The sequence below is a fragment of the Salvelinus alpinus genome, chromosome 16, assembly GCF_045679555.1.
Source record: "Salvelinus alpinus chromosome 16, SLU_Salpinus.1, whole genome shotgun sequence".
Taxonomy (NCBI): domain Eukaryota; kingdom Metazoa; phylum Chordata; class Actinopteri; order Salmoniformes; family Salmonidae; genus Salvelinus; species Salvelinus alpinus.
In genome coordinates this window covers 45,304,409-45,326,093 of record NC_092101.1, presented here as the reverse complement: position 1 = coordinate 45,326,093, position 21,685 = coordinate 45,304,409, and the positions used below count along the sequence as shown (strand labels likewise).

Here is a 21,685-nt window from a genome sequence, read left to right as displayed (position 1 = left end):
AGCCCTGCGGTCATACATAACCTGTAGTATTTACTGTCTATGCACACTAGGTAAGACCTGGATGGACCACCCCCTGTATTTTGGTTGGCGCGCCAGGAGGTTCTAAAAGGTTAGGTAAGTAGTGGGTAGGAGAGGACTTAACTTTGACTTTCTTTGCTTTGGTTCTGTCCAGCCCCTTTTATCCACATTACCATGTTATGGAAATAAATTCCCTGTAAACGGATATAGTCTCTGTCATCCTTACCCGCACCTACAATCACATACCTCTTTCACTCCACGGGGACTTGAGTTGTAGCAGGGTGTTGCGTTCCCTCCAAGAGGTGTAAGTAACACATGTCAGTTAAGAACAAATTCTTATTTACAATGATGGCCTACACCGGGCAAACCCGGAGACACTGGGCCAATTGTGCACCGCCCAATGTGACTCCCTATCACTGCCTGTTGTGATACAGCCTTGAATTGAACCTGGGTGCCGCCTCATGCGCTGAGATGCAGTGCCTTAGACCGCTGCTCCACTCAGGAGCCCCTCATGCAAGGGTTTGTCCAATATTAGCCTATCAACTAAACAAAACATTCATAACATTATATTAAATGTTTGCTTGCATATAATTGAAGGTCAATATTTCTGCCTTAATGTTCAGGAATACATGGCAAGGAACACCACAGGGACATTTTAATAGATATGGTCTGGCGGCTTCAGTATCGTGTAAAATACTTGATGAAATTCCCAGATGAACTAAAGAGTAAATGAAACATATTCATGTTGTGCAATCAATTATATATGGATGTGTTTGTCCAAGACAGTTTCCAGTAATCACTTCCAGTAAGCTGAGATTGCCAGAGGCAAGAAGAAAACATGACCAACTGAGACATTACTTATACTGTCCTGAGACCCTGGAGAAGATCTAATTTAGTAGCTATAGGTGGATGATAAGAGACAACTGATTTACAAGAACAATGACAGGTGATACTGACCTGAGAAATAGTTTGTCAGCTTTAATGTGTATTTGTTAGGTTAACATCTGTAAATCATCTTATTCTGCCTTGTAAAGACTCATGGAGACAACGTGTCATCTCTTTTCCACAACTTTATTGTCTTCCTTGATAAGGACAATCATAACCAGTTGTTCACTTATGTTACACCTTCAAATAATGAATCACACAGCTGGGAGATGCAGGAGAATATTCACACATTATAGAGCGTGTTGGTCTAATCCTGAATGCTGATTGGTTAAGACCGCATTCCAGCCGGTGCCTATTCCACAAGCTACCACCGGCTAAATCTATGATGTTAAAATGCCTATTTACTCTGTTCCAACTGACTGTGCAATCCACTGTCTCATCAGCCCAGCCAGGCAATTTATAAACGTGATAGAAGGATATTCACACAATCACATCACTTTGTACTAATACAACAAATGTGCCATTTTAGTCTAGCTTTAGATAGCTGTACTGTTATTATAGTGAAGCTGAGACTGATATTATTTGAAAGATAATGTTATTTTTTTACAATGATGATAAAATGTCAAATGTTGAAAAAGACACTACATGTATTCCATTACTGGCTGGCTCACATTTTTTCTAAACCTAAATTAAACAAGCGACAAAGACACCACAAAAGCAAATGAGTCGTCTCCTTGCATATAAAGGCGGCTTTGTAAGGATTCTTGAATTTGATGGAGGGAACATCATGACTCTGTAGGAATGAAATCACATGACAAGATAATCAGTCGGTTGAGTAATAATGTGGGTCACTACTACAATAGATCAGTCTGTGGAGTAATACTGCTGATCACTACTACAATAGATCAGTCTGTGGAGTAATACTGCTGATCACTCCTACTATAGAGGATATTAGACAGTGTTTAACCATGTGACCTTTAATCTGTGTGTCAAAGATTGGAGAAATGATTCCTGCTTGATGTGATGTTATACTCCAACATGTTTCTGTTATGCTTCACTGATAAGCCATCACTCACTGTTCATATTACTGTTTATAATACTGCTCATAGTACTGTTTACAATGCTTTTTATAATTCTGTTTGTAATATGGTTCATAATACTGTCTCTATACTTTTCATAATTGTTTATAATACTGTTGATAACTGTGTATAATACTGTTAAAATACTGTTCATAATACAGTGTATAATATTTGACTTCAGACATTTGCTCTGCCTTTACTCCTACTACAGGTTTGTGATTTTTAGGACATGCCATTCTCCTTGTTAATTTAACTTACCCATTATGTTCATCATCTACCTATGAATAACGATGGCTACCTAAAAAGCAAAGAACAAATGCTTTTGGTTATACAGTCAGAAGGTTACACATAGTGGCCTCATTGAATATTATCAAACAGGTTGACTGATTTTAAAATGAGTAAATACTATCCATTTGTATTGTATTAATCCACAGTAGATGGCTCACAGGGCATCCTGGACTTCTGCATTCCATATATTAGATGATGTTAACCTGTTAATATTGAGAGAATGACTATCTTACACTGATGGGTGTTCCTTTACATGATATGAACTTACATATAGGTATGTGTTCTCCATACTGTATCGCTCCATCATCACACTTCACCTCAATTTTTTTTATATTCCATCCAATTTGTTTGTATTCATGGTAATATCCCTCTTTGCAATGGAGAGTCTTTTTTTCACCGTGCGCAATATTCTCTTTCTTGGCTAAATTCTGTAGATTGTACTCTGCATCAAAAGTGGAAATCTCACAAGGCCCTGATGGAAATGAAACCCAGTAATTATTTAATTCCCTTAGTGTACAGTACATATTTATATACTCATATACACTTGACATGTAGATATAACACCATGTTCATACCAGTTGAAAAGAATATACTTACGTAAACACTTTGGAGGTCTCGGCCATTTTCCATTCTGACATCTGATGCTGCCTGTGAAACTCAGTGTATACTGTCTGCTGCATTGATAGGACACCTCTGTAATAACATCTTCAACATCTCTATTTTCCATGGTGAAATCTCCATTAGTAATACGAGGAGGATCAGGACAGCTTGCTAGATTAAACAGGGATCATAATACCGTACCATGAAAATACAGATACAGTACCAGGATAGTACAATACCATGAAAATATATTACAATGATTCAGTACCATGGTAATACAGTACCATGATAATACAAGACCATGGTAATACAGTACCATGATAATACAAATCCCTGAAAATAGGGTAGCATAATCATGATAATGCCATGTTAATACAGTACCATGATACAGATATATGATGATACAAATATATTACAATGATTCAGTACCATGATAATACAGTACCATAAAAATACATTACAATGATACAGTACCATGGTAATACAATACCATGAAAATACATTACAATGATACAGTACCAGGATAGTACAATACCATGAAAATAAATTACAATGATACAGTACCATGATAACAGTAGCATAATCATGATAGTGCTATTTTAATACAGTACCATGATACAGTAGCAGGATAATACAATACAATGAAAATAAATGACAATGATTCAATACAGTACCATGATAATACAGTACCATAGACGTAAGACTTACCTTTACACTCAATTGGCATGTGCCATTCTCCATTCTTGCAAGTTGTATTTCCTCTAGGTCCTGTGTATGGGCTAATGCATTTATAATCTATTTGGTTCCCATTTTCATATCTCTCTAGCACTTGGTCAAGAATCAGAAATGTTTCCCCTGCGCCCTCAGGCTTCCCACAGTACTCTGTAGGTGAAGCACAGCATGTTTGAACTATCAAATTACAATCAAATACCAGACACAAAAGTGGCAGAGAATGACTGTGTGGTTAGAACCATAGTCAAGAGCCAATGTACAGTATATTCAGAGAATGTAACTGGGGCAATTTGTGATATATACTGTAAATATGCGATGAATCTCATCCATGATCATATCTAGGAATACTACACTATAATGAATTATAGCAAAAAACAACAGCAACTATCTCAAAGTGGACACATTGGGGACATATTGAGAAACTATAAATCAGAGATTGATACTTCTGTAATACCAAGCAAAGCCTTAACAAGGATTCCTGATTGTGTGAGGGGAGAAAAAGGGTGTTATATGTTAAGGAACTTTTCATCTCAATGAACATTTAAATATCATTTTTTCCTGTTTGAATAGGTGCTGTTCATAGTAGAGTAACTCTAAACTGAATTACTGCATCAGTTTTAAACTTTTATCAGTACTTACGTTTGCATGTTGGTGGTGGAGTTGTCCAACTCCCATTTTCACAAGTAAGTTTTTTAAGTCCCTCTATTTCAAAGGACTTGCGACATTCATAATTCACTTCAAATCCATCTATATATGTATTTTGATACGGGATTTCAACAATTGCATTTTCAACTTTAGGTGGAGGATCACATTGAACGCCTTGCGCTTCAAGAGAAGAAAATACTGATGTAAGATTAGTGGGTAGAAAACATACACACAGTACATAAACAGAACAACTACCTCTAATTACATAATATCATATGGGCTTCTGGGTCCTTTTCCCCAAACTATTCCAACATATAGTAAACATACATTGAAGGATGACTGGCCACTGCAGACAATTAAATTCAAGTGATAAAATCTAGAGAGACAGAGCATTGAGATTGAGTTTTAGACCAATCTAGCAGAGTCAGAAGGAAATGCATTCTACTGTTCTTGATCTACTTTGTAAAGAGGTAAAATCTAGAACATCTGTTTTCTTACCAATACACTCTGATATTCCAGACCATGTTCCCTCAGTACATGTGGCTTCACCCCACCAGCCCCCGGTAGAGGGTTTGAACCCTACATTGCAGGAATAATGTATCTTGCTATTCCTGGGATGAACATTCCTCTCATTTGACTGAACTATGAATCCATTCATCACAGTGGGGTTGATACATGCTCCCTCTATTTCTGGGGGAAACAAGGACATGAAACATTAAAGAACACATTGTGACACATTCATGGATTTTAATCCGGTTCTACAGTTGTAACGCTGAGTTTCTCCCAATTGACCCCGCTGCCAGCGGTACCTCCTTATACCCTCAATATAATGCATGCTCCCTTTATTTCTGGGAGAAACAATGGCAGGAAACATTACAGAACGCATTGTGACACATCGTTCAGTTAACAGCGCACTTAGAGGACCTGTTCTACAAAGTATTTACCATATCATTACATTTTGGCCAAGCTGTTAGTTTGATAAAAGCACTGAACAGAGCAATATCTGGAAAACCAAGTGGAAGCAAAGTGAGTGAATGTTCATGCCATTACCAATTCTACACCAAATCATCAAATAGGGAATAAAACAATAGGCTAAAATCTGATGCTTGATCTTTCCAGTAGCCTTAAACCTTCTGAATTCTGATGCAGTCCAAACTAACATCGGAGCACAAGGTAATCAAACCACAGTGATATTCAAAGATGGCTTCCTTCAGAAAACTGCACCTTCACAGAGTGGTTCTGGAGTCCAGGAGCCATCACTTATGCATGTGGCAACACCCCGGGCATTTGTGGTTTTAAATCCGGTTTTACAGTTGTAACGCTGAGTTTCACTCAATTGACCCCTCTGCCAGCGGTAGGGAGAACTCACAAGAGGGTCACGTGGATCACCACATGTTATCCCTACAATGATAGAGATGTTTAGTGTTAGCATGAATCATACCTGTACAGTAATACACAGTGATTCACCTGTGTATATCCCAATACACTCTCAATATATCATACTACAATATACTCTCCAGTATGAACATACGTTCACAATCTGTAGAAGATGACCATTGTCCGTCCTCTTTGCATGTTATTGTATTTTCAGTCTGACGTGAGAAAGAGTTCCAGAATCCTGAGGTACAGGTCACCGTTACCCTTTCATCAGGCAAGAACAGATTTCTGTCAGCAGGTGTGTAACTGGTTCCTCTTGTTGGTGGCAATGATAATGTACATTTCAATTCTGCATTTTGGAGAGAGAAACATAAAAAAAACATTCTGTTAGTAGCTTGCTATAATATGTTGACAAATTATTTAAAAATGAACTTAAAGTTCTTTTAAAACATTTAAAACATGAGTTACCCAGCAGACTTAAAATGTCAAGTTGCATTCACTTAATTCCTGAGATGATCAGATTCCTACCTTCACACTCTGGTGTTGGACTCCAGTTGGCTCTGTTGCCCATTTTAGTGCATTGAGGGAGTCTTCTCTGAGACATAACAAACTTTGTGTTACAGCTGTATCTCAGTACGTCATCTTCATTGTAATATTCCTTAGAGGGCCCAATCACTGCACCATTAGCTATGTCTGGAGCATAACATCTTATCAGTTCTGCATTTTAGAGACAAAAAATGACAGAAACACATTATGTTAGTAGTGTGCTTCAAGATACAGAGATGAGTTACCCTGCTGACTTCAAATGTCAATATATAGTTGAGTATGAATTAGGCTGTTTGAGAAGGTTTGAATCCTAAGCAACCTACCTACATAGTTTGAAGTACATTACTAACAAAGCTACTGTAATAGGTCAAAGTTGTGTGCTGGAAAAACTTGGTAGAGCATGGGTGGAATAAGCATTGTTGTGCTCATGTGAATTTCCTTTCTTTTTCGACTTCACACCAATACCTATTCTCACTTAAAACATATTGTTTTGTTTTTAATAAAAAAGAAAGGTCGGAGAATTATCTACATCAAAAGGCAAGTATTTAATTACGTTGTGAAATGAATGGATTAACATACAAGGCATACATCTTAAGTTAGAAGGCAATATTGACATTACAAGGCATTATTCTAGGCATGATCAGAGAGACCATGGCTTGTGCCATGACCAATAGATCATGGGAGAGGGAGAGAGAGAGAAAGAAAGAGCGAGGGTGTATCTCACAAGAACAGGTCAGGAGCAAAAAAAAGGGACAATGAATCTAAGACCCTTCATAACATCTGAATTATTTGAGTTGTTGACCAATAGTATTACTGCTTCTCAGAGGTGAGACAGATAGGGGCTTGAGATATCAACACAGAGAATGCTGAATTCCTGAGAAGACAATAAAGCCTATTGCATAGAGTGTTGACAAGAGACTTCGGGGGCTGGGTTGCCCTACACCTCTCAGTACCCATCATCCCATCAGATAGTGTGACCCTTTTGATGTCCCTGAACTAACAAGCAATTACATTTACATTTAAGTCATTTAGCAGACGCTCTTATCCAGAGCGACTTACAAATTGGTGCATTCACCTTATGATATCCAGTGGAACAACCACTTTACAATAGTGCATCTAACTCTTTTAAGGGGAGGGGGGGGGTTAGAAGGATTACTTTATCCTATCCTAGGATCCTATCCTAATTGACAAGGTGTTCTGTTTACCAGGCTATGTGAGCCTTAGCCAAAGGTCTCCACCTTGGCCCAACAATCAAACAGGCAAAGCGTCAATATAGGATTAAGATTGAATCCCACTACACCAGCTCTGACCCTCGTTATATATAAAGCAGGGCTTGCAAAATATCACGGATTACAAAGAGAAACCCAGCCGTGAGCTGCCCAGTGACTTAAGTCTATCAGACGAGTTAAATGTCTTCTGTGTTCATTTTGAGGCAAGCAACACTGAACAATGCATGAGAGCACCAGCTGTTCTGGACGAGTGTGTGATTGCGCTGCCTCCGTAGCCGATGTGACTAAGACCTTTAAACACGTTAACATTCAGACAGATTACCAGGACGCATACTCATAGTAAGAGCTGACCAGCTGGCAAGTGTCTTCACTGACATTTTCATGCTTTCCCTGACCCAGTTTGTAATACACTATATATACAAAAGTATGTGGATACCGCTTCAAATGAGTGGATACGGCTATTTCAGCAACACCTGTTGTTGATAGGTGTATAAAATCGACCACATAGCCATGCAATCTCCATAGACAAAAATTGGCAGTAGAATGGCCTTACTGAAAAGCTCAGTGACTTTTAACGTGGCACCATCATAGGATACCACCTTTCCAACTAGTTAGTTTGTCAAATTTCTGCCCTGCTAGAGCTGCCCCGGTCAATTGTAAGTGCTCTTATTGAGAAGTGGAAATGTCTAGCAGCAACAACAGGGCAGCCACAAAGCTGTAGGCCACACAAGCTCACAGAGCGGGACCGCTGAGTGCTGAAGCGCTACGTTGCAACACTCAGTACTGAGTTCCAAACTGCCTCTGGAAGCAACGTCAGCACAAGAACTGTTCGTCCAGGGTTTCGTAAAATGGGTTTCCTTGGCCGAGCAGTCGCACACAAGCCTAAGATCACCATGTACAATGCCAAGCGTCGGCTGGAGTGGTGTAAAGCTCACCGCCATTGGACTCTGGAGCAGTGGAAATGCGTTCTCTGGAGTCATGAATCACGTTTCACCATCTGGTAGTCTGACGGACTAATCTAGGTTTGGCGGATGCCATGATAACACTACCTTCCCCAATGCATAGTGGCAACTTTAAAGTTTGGTGGAGGAAGAATAATGGTCTGGGGCTGTTTTTCATGGTTAGGGCTAGGCCCCTTTTGTTCCAGTGAAGGGAAATCTAAATGCTACAGCATACAATTGCATTATAGACGATTCTGTGCTTCCAACTTTGTGGCAACAGTTTGGGGAAGGCCCTTTCCTGTTTCAGCATGACAGCAATTCAATGGCTCAGACACGAGACGTATGTGGCTGGGTCTACAGACAATCACGGACGACAACAAGAAAACCAGCCACTTCACGGACACCGACGTCTTGCTTCCAGACAAACTAAACACCTTCTTTGTCCGCTTTGAGGATAATACAGTGCCACCGACGCGGCCTACTCCCAAGGACTATGTGTTCTCCTTCTCCATGGCCGACGTGGGTAAGACATTTAAATGAGTTATCCCTCGCAAGGCTGCCGGCCCAGACGGTATCCCTAGCCGTGTCCTCAGAGCATGCACAGACCATCTGGCTGATGTGTTTACGGACATATTCAATCTCTCCCTATCCCAGTTTTCTGTCCCAACATGCTTCAAGATGGCCACTATTGATCCTGTACCCAAGAAGGCAAAGGTAACTGAACTAAATGACTATCCCCCCGTAGCACCTACTTCTGTCATCATGAAGTGCTTTGAGAGACTAGTCAAGGATCATATCACCTCCACCTTACCTGTCACCTTACCGCCCCAATAGGTCCACAGAAGATGCAATCGCCATCACACTGCACACTGCCCTATCCCATCTGGACAAGAGGAATACCTATGTAAGAATGCTGTTCATTGACTACAGCTCAGCATTCAACACCATAGTACCCTCCAAGCTCATCATTAGGCTTGAGGCCCTGGGTCTCAACCCGCCCTGTGCGATTGGGTCCTGGACTTCCTGATGGTTTGTCCCCAGGTGGTGAAGGTAGGAAACAACATCTACACTTCGCTGATCCACTGGAGCCCCATAAGGGTGCGTGCTTAGCCCCCTCCTATACTCCCTGTTCACCCATGACTGTGTGACCATGCACGCCTCCAACTTGATCATCATGTTTGCAGACAACATAACAGTAGTAGGCTTGATCACCAACAACGACGAGACAGCCTATAGGGAGGAGGTGAGGGCACTGGGAGTGTGGTGTCATGAAAACAACCTTTCACTCAACGTCAACAAAACAAAGGAGATGATCGTGGACTTCAGGAAACAGCAGATGGAGCTCCCCCCCTATCCACATCGACAGGACAGTAGTGGACAAGATGGAAAGTTTTAAGTTCCTCGGCGTACACATCACAGACAAACTGAAATGGTCCACCCACAAAGAGAGTGTGGTGAAGAAGGCCCAACAGCGCCAGCCTCCTCAGGAGGCTGAAGAAATTTGGCTTGTCACCTAAAACCCTCACAAACTGTTACAGATGCACAATTGAGAGCATTCTGTTGGGCTGTATCACAACCTGGTACTGCAACTGCACCGCCCTCAACAGCAGGGCTCTCCAGAGGGTGGTGCGGTCTGCACAACACAACACATCACCTGGGGTAAACTACCTGCCCTCCAAGACACCTACAGCACCCAATGTCACAGGAAGGCCAAAAAGATCATCAAGGATAACAACCACCCGAGTCACTGCCTGTTCACCCCGCTACCATCCAGAAGGTGTGCATCAAAGCTGGGGCTGAGAGACTGAAAAACAGCTTCTATCTCAAGGCCATCAGACTGTTATACAGCCATCACTAACACAGATATGCTGCTGTCTAGATACAGACTTGAAATCATTTGCCACTCTAACAAATGGATCACTAGTCACTTTATTAATGCCGCTTTAATAATGATGTTACATATCTTGCACTACTCATCCCATATGTATATTCTGTTTTTATACCATCTATTGCATCTTGCCTATGCCGCTCGGTCATTGCTCATCCATATAGTTATATGTACATATTCTTATTCCATCCCTTTACGTAGATGTGTGTGTATTAGGTAGTTGTTGTGTAATTGTTCGATTACTTCTTAGACATTGTTGCGCTGTCAGAACTAGAAACACAAGCATTTCGCTACACTTTCAATAACATCTGCTAACCATGTGTATGTGACCAAAAAAATGTGATTTGATTTGACAAACACAGTGCACAAAGCGAGGTCCATAAAGAATGGGTTTACCGAGATCGGTATGGAAGAACTTGACTGGAATGCAAATAGCACTGACCTCAACCCCATCGAACACCTTTGGGATGAATTGGAATGCCGAATGCGAACCAGGCCTAATCCCCCAACATCAGACCTCACTAATGCTCTTGTGGCTGAATGGAAGCAAGACCCTGCAGCAATTTTACAACATATAGTGGACAACCTTCCCAGAAGAGTGGAGGCTGTTTTAGCAGCAAAGGAGGAACCAACACCATATTAAAAAACCTGTTTAGGACAGGGGTTCCGCTAACTCCTCCCACATTCCACTGAAAAGGCAGAGCGCGAAATTCAAAACATATTTTTGAGAAATATTTCACTTTCACACATTAACAAGTCCAATACAGCATTTGAAAGATAAACATCTTGTGAATCCAGCCAACATGTCCGATTTTTAAAATGTTTTACAGCGAAAACACCACGTATATTTATGTTAGCTCACCACCAAATAGAAAAAAGCACAGACATTTCTTTCACAGCACAGGTAGCATGCACAAAGCCAACCTAACTAACCAAGATCCAACCAAACTAACCAAGAAACAACTTAATCAGATGACAGTCCTATAACATGTTACACAATAAATCTATGTTTTGTTCGAAAAATGTGCATATTTGAGCTATAAATCAGTTTTACATTGATGCTACCATCACAGCTACCGTCAAAAATAGCACCGAAGCAGCCAGAGTAATTACAGACACGAACGTCAAATATCAAAATACTCATCATAAAACTTTTCTGAAAAATATATGGTGTATAGCAATTGAAAGACCAAGATCTTGTGAATACAGCCAATATTTCCGATTTTTTAAGTGTTTTACAGCGAAAACACAATATAGCGTTATATTAGCTTAGCACAATAGCTAAAACACAACAGCATTTTATCAAGGCAAACGGTACCGATTGCACAGTTCGACAGATATATGAAATAGCATCCCAACATGGGTCCTACTTTTGTTGGTCTTCCATCAGAATGTTGTACAAGGTGTCCGTTGTCCAGAACAGTCTTTGTTTGGGTTTAGAAGGACTTCTTTCCCTCTTGAAATAGCATGCGCACTGGCCAAGCACTGGCCAAGTAGCGTGAAGCTCTCCATCCTGAACAAAGGGACCTAACGCAACACGTCTAACGTCCCAAAAAATTTTCAATATTCTAATAAAACTATATTGAAAAAACATACTTTACGATGATATTGTGACATGTATCAAATAAAATCAAAGCCGGAGTCAATATTCACCCCGTAACGACAGCTTTTCAGAAGGCAATTACAGGTCCCTCCATGCGCCTTGCAGGGGAAAAAAAATGGTGGTCACCTCATTCCAAGAGGGTTCATTCCATCTCAGGCCAAGATAATCAACTCCTTTCTCCTCTCACTTCCTCTTGACATCTAGAGGAAGGTGTATGACATGCACGTATAGTCATACGTATCATGCCCATTTATAGGCAGCTGCTTAAACAGAGCATGGAATTCAGACTTTCCACTTCCTGGTCAGAAAGTCTGCTGCCAAATGAGTTCTGTTTTACCCACAGACAAAATTCAAACGGTTTTAGAAACTAGAGAGTGTTTTCTATCCAATAGTAATAATAATATGCATATTGTACGAGCAAGAATTGAGTACGAGGCCGTATAAATTGGGAACGATTTTCCCCCAAAGTGTAAATTGCGCCCCCTGGTCCTCAACAGGTTTTAATATAAGGGAACAAGGCGAGACCCATATGCAGACACAGGCAGATGGTTGAGCTCTGATATTTATTATAACCCAAGGGGTAGGTAAAAGGCAGGTTGGGTACAGGTGAGAGTTCATAAACCAGGTCAGAGTGCAAACAGTACAGGGCGTTAGACAGTCTCGAGATCAGGACAGGCAGGGGTTCAGTAACCAGGTCCGACTCCAAACAGTACAAGGCGTTAGGCAGGTTTGAGGTCAGGGCAGGAAGAATGGTCAGGCAGGCGGGTTCTGTGTCAGGACAGGCAAGGGTCAAAACCAGGAGGACTTGGAAAAAACAGAGACTGGGGAAAAACTAGGGGCTAGGAGATAAACGCTGGTTGACTTGGCAAACAAGACAAACTGGCACAGAGAAACAGAAAACACGGGTATAAATACACCGGGGATAATGAGTGACATCTGGAGGGGGTGGAGGGGGTGGCCATTGGAATCAGGATCTGAATAGTTGACGTCACTTCCTCTTGAATTTGCAGACGTGTTGCTGTGCGTTTTGTTGCTGTGCGTTTTGTTGAAAACTTTACTTTGCTAGCTGACAACTTTACGTTTTTTTTTTCCTTTTTAATTACGTTTATATTTTTAGTTTTTCCATCAAAACTTTTTTCCCTCATTCAACTTTTTCACTCCGGACGCTTTATCTGGACATGGTTCGTCAGCACCTTCAACAGCCGAAGCTAAGTAGTAACATTAACATGATGTCTTTTAATTGCAGTCGCTGTACTCATAATATACAGGAGAACGATCGCCTTATGGCGAGGATAGCTGTGCTGCAAGCCCAGCTTCAGACGCAATCGTTAGGCAAGGGTAATTTCAGTGTAGGAAAGGATGAAACAGCGTCTGTGCCATCAGTAAGTACAGATAGTAACGTTAGTATAAATCCCCCCGCACAGTCCCCGCAGCCGGACAACTTTCTCATGGCTTCTGGAGGGAAATGCTGTTGGAATGCTCAACTGGTGTCGCTCATTCAGCCGACAGAAACTTTCAACCGGTTTTCCCCATTAAGTAGCGAGTCGGAGTCTGAGGCCGAGTCTTCTCTTGTCTCTACTCCTCCCGTTACGGGGTCTGAGACGCTGAAGGCTCCCACCATTAGCTCTGACAAATTGAAAACCCTAGTCATTGGCGACTCCATTACCCGCAGTATTAGACTTAAAACGAATCACCCAGCGATCATACACTGTTTACCAGGGGGCAGGGCTACCGACGTTAAGGCTAATCTGAAGATGGTGCTGGCTAAAGCTAAATCTGGCGAGTGTAGAGAGTATAGAGATATTGTTATCCACGTCGGCACCAACGATGTTAGGATGAAACAGTCAGAGGTCACCAAGCGCAACATAGCTTCAGCGTGTAAATCAGCTAGAAAGATGTGTCGGCATCGAGTAATTGTCTCTGGCCCCCTCCCAGTTAGGGGGAGTGACGAGCTCTACAGCAGAGTCTCACAACTCAATCGCTGGTTGAAAACTGTTTTCTGCCCCTCCCAAAAGATAGAATTTTTAGATAATTGGCCCTCTTTCTGGGACTCACCCACAAACAGGACCAAGCCTGACCTGCTGAGGAGTGACGGACTCCATCCTAGCTGGAGGGGTGCTCTCATCTTATCTACTAACATAGATAGGGCTCTAACTCCTCTAGCTCCACAATGAAATAGGGTGCAGGCCAGGCAGCAGGCTGTTAGCCAACCTGCCAGCTTAGTGGAGTCTGCCACTAGCACAGTCAGTGTAGTCAGCTCAGCCATCCCCATTGAGACTGTGTCTGTGCCTCGACCTAGGTTGGGCAAAACTAAACATGGCGATGTTCGCCTTAGCAATCTCATTAGGATAAAGACCTCCTCCATTCCTGCCATTATTGAAAGAGATCGTGATACCTCACATCTCAAAATAGGGTTACTTAATGTTAGATCCCTCACTTCAAAGGCAGTTATAGTCAATGAACTAATCACTGATCATAATCTTGATGTGATTGGCCTGACTGAAACATGGCTTAAGCCTGATGAATTTACTGTGTTAAATGAGGCCTCACCTCCTGGTTACACTAGTGACCATATCCCCCGTGCATCCCGCAAAGGCGGAGGTGTTGCTAACATTTACGATAGCAAATTTCAATTTACAAAAAAAAAAAAAAAAAAAACGTTTTCGTCTTTTGAGCTTCTAGTCATGAAATCTATGCAGCCTACTCAATCACTTCTTATAGCTACTGTTTACAGGCCTCCTGGGCCATATACAGCGTTCCTCTCTGAGTTCCCTGAATTCCTATCAGACCTTGTAGTCATAGCAGATCATATTCTAATTTTTGGTGATTTTAATATTCATATGGAGAAGTCCACAGACCCACTCCAAAAGTCTTTCGGAGCCATCATCGACTCAGTGGGTTTTGTCCAACATGTCTCTGGACCTACTCACTGCCACAGTCATACTCTGGACCTAGTTTTGTCCCATGGAATAAATGTTGTAGATCTTAATGTTTTTCCTCATAATCCTGGACTATCGGACCACCATTTTATTACGTTTGCAATCGCAACAAATAATCTGCTCAGACCCCAACCAAGGAGCATCAAAAGTCGTGCTATAAATTCTCAGACAACACAAAAATTCCTTGATGCCCTTCCAGACTCCTTCTGCCTACCCAAGGACGTCAGAGGACAAAAATCAGTTAACCACCTAACTGAGGAACTCAATTTAACCTTGCGCAATACCCTAGATGCAGTTGCACCCCTAAAAACGAAAAACATTTGTCATAAGAAACTAGCTCCCTGGTATACAGAAAATACCCGAGCTCTGAAGCAAGCTTCCAGAAAATTGGAACGGAAATGGCGCCACACCAAACTGGAAGTCTTCCGACTAGCTTGGAAAGACAGTACCGTGCAGTACCGAAGAGCCCTCACTGCATCTCGATCATCCTACTTTTCCAACTTAATTGAGGAAAATAAGAACAATCCTAAATTTATTTTTGATACTGTTGCAAAGCTAACTAAAAAGCAGCATTCCCCAAGAGAGGATGGCTTTCACTTCAGTAGTAATAAATTCATGAACTTCTTTGAGGAAAAGATCATGATCATTAGAAAGCAAATTACGGACTCCTCTTTAAATCTGCGTATTCCTCCAGGGCTTAGCTGTCCTGGATCTGCACAGCTCTGCCAGGGCCTGGGATCGGGAGAGACACTTAAGTGTTTTAGTACTATATCTCTTGACACAATGATGAAAATAATCATGGCCTCTAAACCTTCAAGCTGCATACTGGATCCTATTCCTACTAAACTACTGAAAGAGCTGCTTCCTGTGCTTGGCCCTCCTATGTTGAACATAATAAACGGCTCTCTATCCACCGGATGTGTACCAAACTCACTAAAAGTGGCAGTAATAAAGCCTCTCTTGAAAAAGCCAAACCTTGACCCGGAAAATATAAAAAAACTATCGGCCTATATCGAATCTTCCATTCCTCTCAAAAATTTTAGAAAAAGCTGTTGCGCAGCAACTCACTGCCTTCCTGAAGACAAACAATGTATACGAAATGCTTCAGTCTGGTTTTAGACCCCATCATAGCACTGAGACTGCACTTGTGAAGGTGGTAAATGACCTTTTAATGGCGTCAGACCGAGGCTCTGCATCTGTCCTCGTGCTACTAGACCTTAGTGCTGCCTTTGACACCATCGATCACCACATTCTTTTGGAGAGACTGGAAACCCAAATTGGTCTACACGGACAAGTTCTGGCCTGGTTTAGATCTTACCTGTCGGAAAGATATCAGTTTGTCTCTGTGAATGGTTTACCCTCTGACAAATCAACTGTACATTTCGGTGTTCCTCAAGGTTCCTTTTTAGGACCACTATTGTTTTCACTATATATTTTACCTCTTGGGGATGTTATTCGAAAACATAATGTTAACTTTCACTGCTATGCGGATGACACACAGCTGTACATTTCAATGAAACATGGTGAAGCCCCAAAATTGCCCTCGCTGGAAGCCTGTGTTTCAGACATAAGGAAGTGGATGGCTGAAAACTTTCTACTTTTAAACTCGGACAAAACAGAGATGCTTGTTCTAGGTCCCAAGAAACAAAGAGATCTTCTGTTAAATCTGACAATTAATCTTGATGGTTGTAAAGTCGTCTCAAATAAAACTGTGAAGGACCTCGGCGTTACTCTTGACCCTGATCTCTCTTTTGACGAACATATCAAGACTGTTTCAAGGACAGCTTTTTTCCATCTACGTAACATTGCAAAAATCAGAAATTTTCTGTCCAAAAATGATGCAGAAAAATGAATCCATGCATTTGTTACTTCTATGTTAGACTACTGCAATGCTCTACTTCCCGGCTACCCGGATAAAGCACTAAATAAACTTCAGTTAATGCTAAATACGGCTGCTAGAATCCTGACTAGAACCAAGAAATTTGATCATATTACTCCAGTGCTAGCTTCCCTACACTGGCTTCCTGTTAAGGCAAGGGCTGATTTCAAGGTTTTACTGTTAACCTATAAAGCGTTACATGGGCTTGCTCCTACCTATCTTTCCGAGTTGGTCCTGCCGTACATACCTATACGTACGCTACGATCACAAGACGCAGGCCTCCTAATTGTCCCTAGAATTTCTAAGCAAACAGCGGGAGGCAGGGCTTTCTCCTATAGATCTCCATTTTTATGGAACGGTCTGCCTACCCATGTGAGAGACGCAGACTCGGTCTCAACCTTTAAATCTTATATAAGAAGACTTATCTCTTCAGTAGGTCATATGATTGAGTGTAGTCTGGCCCAGGAGTGTGAAGGTGAACGGAAAGGCTCTGGAGCAACGAACCGCCCTTGCTGTCTCTGCCTGGCCGGTTCCCCTCTCTCCACTGGGATTCTCTGCCTCTAACCCTATTACAGGGGCTGAGTTACTGGCTTACTGGTGATCTTTCATGCCGTCCCTAGGAGGGGTGCGTCACTTGAGTGGGTTGAGTTACTGACGTGATCTTCCTGTCTGGGTTGGCGCCCCCCCTTGGTTTGTGCTGTGGTGGAGATCTTTGTGGGCTATACTCGGCCTTGTCTCAGGATTGTAAGTTGGTGGTTGAAGATATCCCTCTAGTGGTGCGGGGGCTGTGCTTTGGCAAAGTGGGTGGGGTTATATCCTTCCTGTTTGGCCCTGTCCGGGGGTATCATCGGATGGGGCCACAGTGTCTCCTGACCCCTCCTGTCTCAGCCTCCAGTATTTATGCTGCAGTAGTTTATGTGTCGTGGGGCTAGGGTCAGTTGGTTATACCTGGAGTACTTCTCCTGTCTTATCCAGTGTCCTGTGTGAATTTAAGTATGCTCTCTCTAAGTCTCTCGTTCTCTCTTTCTTTCTCTCTCTCGGAGAACCTGAGCCCTAGGACCATACGTCACGGCAAACCGGGCATGATGACTCCTTGCTGTCCCCAGTCCACCTGGCCTTGCTGCTGTTCCAGTTTCAACTGTTCTGCCTGCGGTTATGGAACCCCTACCTGTCCCAGACCTGCTGCTTTCAACTGTCACGTTCCTGACCTATTTTCTGTTAGTTTTTGTGTGTTAGTTGGTCAGGACGTGAGGTTGGGTGGGCATTCTATGTTTTCTGTTTCTGTGTTGGTTTTGGGTTACCTGGTATGGCTCTTAATTAGAGGCAGGTGTTTGGCGTTCCTCTAATTAAGAGTCATATTTAGGTAGGCGTTGTCACAGTGTTCGTTGTGGGTGATTGTCTCCTGTGTCTGTGTTATGTCTTACACCATACGGGATTGTTTCGGTTGTTCGTTTCGTTTTCGATGTCGTCTGTTACCTGTACGTAAGTTTATGTTTAGTTATGTAAGTTTATGTTCAGGTCTCGTCAACGTCGTTTTGTTATTTTGTAGTTTGGAAAGTGTTTTGTTTCGTTTCGTGTGCCATCGTAATTTATAATAAAGATGGCTTATTTCCCTGAGCCTGCGTTTTGGTCTGAAGATCCTTCTCTCCTCACCTCTTCCGAGGATGAGGAGAGCGTCAGCCGTTACATCAACTCTTAATGATCGGCTATGAAAAGCCAACTGACTTTTATTCCTGATTATTATTTGACCATGCTTGTCATTTATGAACATTTTGAAAATCTTGGCTCTCTCTAATTCTCTCCTTCTCTCTTTCTTTCTCTCTCTCGGAGGACCTGAGCCCTAGGACCATACGTCAGGACTACCGGGCATGATGACTCCTTGCTGTCCCCAGTCCGCCTGGCCTTGCTGCTATTCCAGTTTCAACTGTTCTGCCTGCGGTTATGGAACCCCTACCTGTTCCAGACCTGCTGTTTTCAACTTAATGATCGGCTATGAAAAGCCAACTGACATTTATTCCTGATTATTATTTGACCATGCTTGTCATTTATGAACATTTTGAAAATCTTGGCTCTCTCTAATTCTCTCCTTCTCTCTTTCTTTCTCTCTCTCGGAGGACCTGAGCCCTAGGAACATACGTCAGGACTACCGGGCATGATGACTCCTTGCTGTCCCCAGTCCACCTGGCCTTGCTGCTATTCCAGTTTCAACTGTTCTGCCTGCGGTTATGGAACCGCCACCTGTCCCAGACCTGCTGTTTTCAACTCTTAATGATCGGCTATGAAAAGCCAACTGAAAATTATTCCTGATTATTATTTGACCATGCTTGTCACTTATGAACATTTTGAACATCTTGGCATAGTTCTGTTATAATCTCCACCCGGCACAGCCAGAAGAGGACTGGCCACCCCTCATAGCCTGGTTCCTCTCTAGGTTTCTTCCTAGGTTTTGGCCTTTCTAGGGAGTTTTTCCTAGCCACCGTGCTTCTACACCTGCATTGCTTGCTGTTTGGGGTTTTAGGCTGGGTTTCTGTACAGCACTTCGAGATATTAGCTGATGTACGAAGGGCTATATAAAATAAACTTGATTGATTGGAGACAAGTACAAGGACAGGTGAAACAGATCAGGGCGTGACAATTAATGATTTTGGAATGAGATGTTTGACGACCAGTTGTCCATATACTTCTGGTTTCAAGCAGACCACCATAGTCTCTGTGCCCAAGAACGCCAAGGTAACCTGCCTAAATGACTACCGCACTCACATCTGTAGCCATAAAATACTTTGAAAGGCTGATCATGGCTCACATGAACACCATCATCTCAGAAACCCTGGACCCACTCCAATTCAAATACCACCCCAACAGATCAACAGATGACTGCCCTTTCCCACCTGGACAAAAGGAACACCTATGTGAGAATGCTGTTCATTGACTACAGCTCAGCGTTCAACACCATAGTGCCCTCCAAGCTCTTCACTAAGCTAAGGACCCTGGGACTGAACACCTCCTTCTGCAACTGGATCCTGGACTTCCGGAGAGGAGCCGCCCCCAGGTTGTAAGGGTAGGCAATAACACATCCGCCACACTGACCCTCAACACAGGGGCCCCTCAGGGGTGTGTGCTTTGTCCCCTCATGTACTCCCTATTCACCCAAGACTGTGTGGCCACGCATAACTCCAACACCATCGTTAAGTATGCCGATGACACATGGTGTTAGGCCTGATCACCGATCATGATGAGACAGCCTATAGGGAGGCGGTCAGAGACCTGGCAGTGTTTTGCCAGGACAACAAGCTCTACCTCAATGTGAGCAAGACAAACAAGCGTATTGTGAACTACAGGAAAAGGAGTGCCGAGCACGTCCCATTCACATCCATGGGACTGGAGTGGAGGTCGAGAGCTTCAAGTTCCTTGGCGTCCACACCACAAAGGACCTATCATGGTCCAAACACACAAGAAAAGTTGTGAGTAGGGCTCTGGATCCTCAAAAACGTTAAACAGCTGCTCCATCGAGAGCATCCTGACCGGTTTCATCACCGTAGTATGCCAACTACTAGGCATCCGACCGCAAGGTGCTACAGAGAGTTGTACGTATGGCCAAGTACATCACTGGGGCTTAGCTCCCTGACATCCAGGACCTCTATACCAGGCGGTGTCAGAGGAAGCCCCTAAAAATTGTCAATGATTCCTGCCACCCAAGTCATAGACTGTTGTCTCTGCTACCGCACGGCAAGCAGTACTGGAGCACCAAGTCTAGGACCAAAAGGCTCCTTGAACAGCTTCTACCCCCAAGACATAAGACTGCTGAACAGTTAATGAAATGGCTACCAAAGACTATTTGCATTGACCCACTTATTTTATTATTTTTTTAAACTTATTTTTTTGTACTGACTCTCTTGCACAGGCTCGATGTAAACTCACTGGAATTTAACCACACACTCACACATACTACAATGACACTCCAACACACACACACACGGACACACACATATGCATATTTTCATCACACACACACACACACACACACACACACACACACACACACACACACACACACACACACACACACACACACACACACACACACACACACACACACACACACACACACACACACATTCCTTCACACTGTTCACGTACGCTGCTGCTACTCTGTTTATTATCATAGTCACTTTACCCTTACCTACTGTACATGTAAATATTACCTTCATTACCTACACTACCCCGTACCCCTACACATTGACTCGGTACTGGTACCCCTTGTTTATAGCCTCTTTATTGTTATTTTATGTACCTATTTTTCCTTTAGTTTATTTAGCACATAACTCTGCATTGTTGGTTAAAAGGGCTCGTAAGTAAGCATTTCACGGTAAGGTCGAAGCCTGTTGTATTTGCCGCATGTGACAAACAAAATTGGATTTGATTTTGTTGTGCAGCATCTAATAAAAGTAGCAAAATAAACACATCAGTTACGTTTGCTCACTTTGTATAGTCTAGTCAGAGTCGTACAGAGCAATTGGTGGATACTAACACAATGTGGGCACTAGAAGCATGTGAGAAAGTGAAGGAAAACACATCCTTACCAGTCTGAGCTGATGAAGCATCCACATTCACCCATACCACCAGACACAGCAGAGTCAGAGATGATTTCATGTTGAGCAAATGGTAGATGCAGTAAAAATGGAAGGAGTAGAACATAAATAAACAGTGTCTATCCCAAAGTTAATGTTTGTCTACAGAGTTCCAGCCCCCAGGGAGCACTGAAGAGTGGGGGACTGATCCAAAATACTGGAATACTCAAACATATTGATTTCAATCTATTGCAGTAGAATCACAGGAAATATCACACAGTTTTTGTGAAAATGCTCAATGTAAAACGGCTCTGGCTGGTGGAAGTGCCCTCCAAAACATGGACATACAGTGATTGGACTGCTGTGTCATCACCTCTAGCAATGGGCTAATTATTCTTTCCAAGACATTTTGTGTTGCTATATTCTTTGCTTTGTATTATAAAAGGTTTAATTTTTGGTTGAATAGAA

At 42.4% G+C, this 21,685-nt stretch overlaps 1 protein-coding gene across 5 annotated transcripts; it reads right to left on the bottom strand.

Annotated features, from left to right (window-relative positions):
• Nucleotides 1-1,070: 1,070 nt before the first annotated feature.
• On the bottom strand, nt 1,071-21,415 carry LOC139541573 (complement factor H-related protein 1-like). Of its 5 annotated transcripts, XM_071346371.1 has the most exons (11): nt 21,230-21,400; nt 6,153-6,341; nt 5,779-5,973; nt 5,472-5,648; nt 4,746-4,937; nt 4,242-4,427; nt 3,579-3,752; nt 2,868-3,041; nt 2,539-2,742; nt 2,241-2,280; nt 1,071-1,696 (listed from the first exon to the last, which is right to left on the bottom strand). In XM_071346371.1, exons 1-10 carry the CDS (start codon nt 21,342-21,344, stop codon nt 2,261-2,263), a joined length of 1,626 nt encoding a protein of 541 aa, XP_071202472.1. In that variant the 5' UTR covers nt 21,345-21,400; the 3' UTR covers nt 1,071-1,696; nt 2,241-2,260. The 5 variants fall into 5 exon arrangements, with proteins under 5 accessions (XP_071202472.1, XP_071202473.1, XP_071202474.1 ...); XM_071346372.1 differs by lacking the exon at nt 3,579-3,752 and having other exon boundaries at nt 21,230-21,409; XM_071346373.1 differs by lacking the exon at nt 6,153-6,341 and having other exon boundaries at nt 21,230-21,397.
• Between the last annotated feature and the right edge of the window lie 270 nt (nt 21,416-21,685).

Coding starts and splice junctions, on each gene's coding strand:
- LOC139541573 (XM_071346371.1), bottom strand. CDS start 21,344: ATGTTCTACTCCTTCCATTTTTACTGCATCTACCATTTGCTCAACATG. Junction 3,753..4,241: donor TCCACCACCAACATGCAAAC/GTAAGTACTGAT, acceptor CTTCACCTACAG/AGTACTGTGGGAAGCCTGAG. Junction 2,743..2,867: donor GAGACCTCCAAAGTGTTTAC/GTAAGTATATTC, acceptor CATTTCCATCAG/GGCCTTGTGAGATTTCCACT.